Source organism: Morone saxatilis, unplaced genomic scaffold (genome assembly GCF_004916995.1).
Source record: "Morone saxatilis isolate NCDOM2014 unplaced genomic scaffold, NCSU_SB_2.0 Contig15, whole genome shotgun sequence".
NCBI classification, from domain to species: Eukaryota; Metazoa; Chordata; class Actinopteri; family Moronidae; genus Morone; species Morone saxatilis.
The window spans coordinates 20983345-20984585 of NW_023339707.1; the positions used below are offsets into that span (position 1 = coordinate 20983345).

Consider the following 1241-nt stretch of genomic DNA (forward strand, 5'->3'; position numbering starts at 1 on the left):
AAGCTGATTTTGTCCCTCAGGGTTTCCTCCTCGTTTACTCTTTGTGTCATTGATCGCCTCTCATACCTCCTCCCCTCCCCCTTCCTCTCCGTAGACTCACACAGGGACAGCCTCTACGTGCTTCCCTCATGAGGTAAAGTGCGTTGTGCGTTTACTCACACGTCTGGCAATGGATCTAAAGCTCCTCAGGGTTTTCCCTTGTGTTTGAGCCTTTTAAAAACAGTTTGTCCACTGTTGTTGTCCTTATCCTCCTCATCTTCATCAGACCCAGCGGGAGCAGAGAGGGGAAAGAAGATGGGGTGCTGCTCTGCACGATGCACGCTCATCCTCCTGTGTTGTTTGCAGTTGGTAAGATGTTTTTCTCTTTCTCACATATGATGCTTCGACATAAACACATCTGCTTACTCATTTGTCTCCTGCTGATACTCAGCGAGCAACTTATTGCAGGTGAAAATGACCAAACATTGCAAATTAAAACGTTTCTAATGAATTTAAAAGCTGCAAAGACTTGTTGTTTATTATGAAAGAAAGTTCCTTTGTTGGTGGTAAAAAGCTTTTACTTTCAGATTTTCTTCTGGCAATATAAAATCTTACATTTAGACTACATTTTAACACCAAAAGCAACTTAAATACCTGTTTAACACATTCTTTGGTGTTAGATTTGATGACCTTCCTTTCACATTGTCATTCAGGTTTCTACATAAACTGCAAACTGAAGTTAAATATAAGAAATTAGAGCTGATTGGTGCATGTATTGGTTATTAGTTGATCAACAGAAAATTACTCAGCAACAGTTACACACAGTCTGTGATTGTAAGAAGAAAAGTTATTATTTTTTTAGGTAACAAAGCCAAATAATGTGATGGTTCCAGCTTCTCAAGTGTGAATTTTTCCAGGTTTTCTTGATGTTCGGTCAAAATAAACTGAATATCTTTGTGTTTTAGACTGTTTGTCAAAGCAAACAAGCAATTTGTGCACATCACAATGGGCTCTGGTGAATTATGACGGGCATTTTTTTTACTACTTTCTGGCATTTTTTTGGCCAAACAATCGTAAAAAAAGTCAATACTGAAAAGAATTGTTAGCTGCAGGCCAATTAAAAGTATTATTTCTGTGAACCGTGTTAATAAGTAAGCTCATTGTAGTTTAGGAGAAATTATAAAAAAGCAGTGAGCGTCCACCAGTGCAACCACCACAATGAAGGGCTGCACCCACTTTGTCCTCCTCCTGGATGTTTCCCA

The 1241-nt window shown here is 39.0% G+C and overlaps 1 protein-coding gene across 1 annotated transcript in view; it reads left to right on the forward strand.

The window, feature by feature from the left end:
- The first annotated feature begins 87 nt into the window (after positions 1–87).
- Positions 88–1241, forward strand: part of zgc:100920 (uncharacterized protein LOC445241 homolog) — a 6496-nt gene continuing 5342 nt past the window's right edge. Inside the window, exon 1 of the mRNA XM_035657156.1 lies at positions 88–348. Within this exon, the coding sequence (XP_035513049.1) occupies positions 295–348 (54 nt within the window). The 5' untranslated portion in view covers positions 88–294. The remainder of the gene's footprint in view (positions 349–1241) is intronic.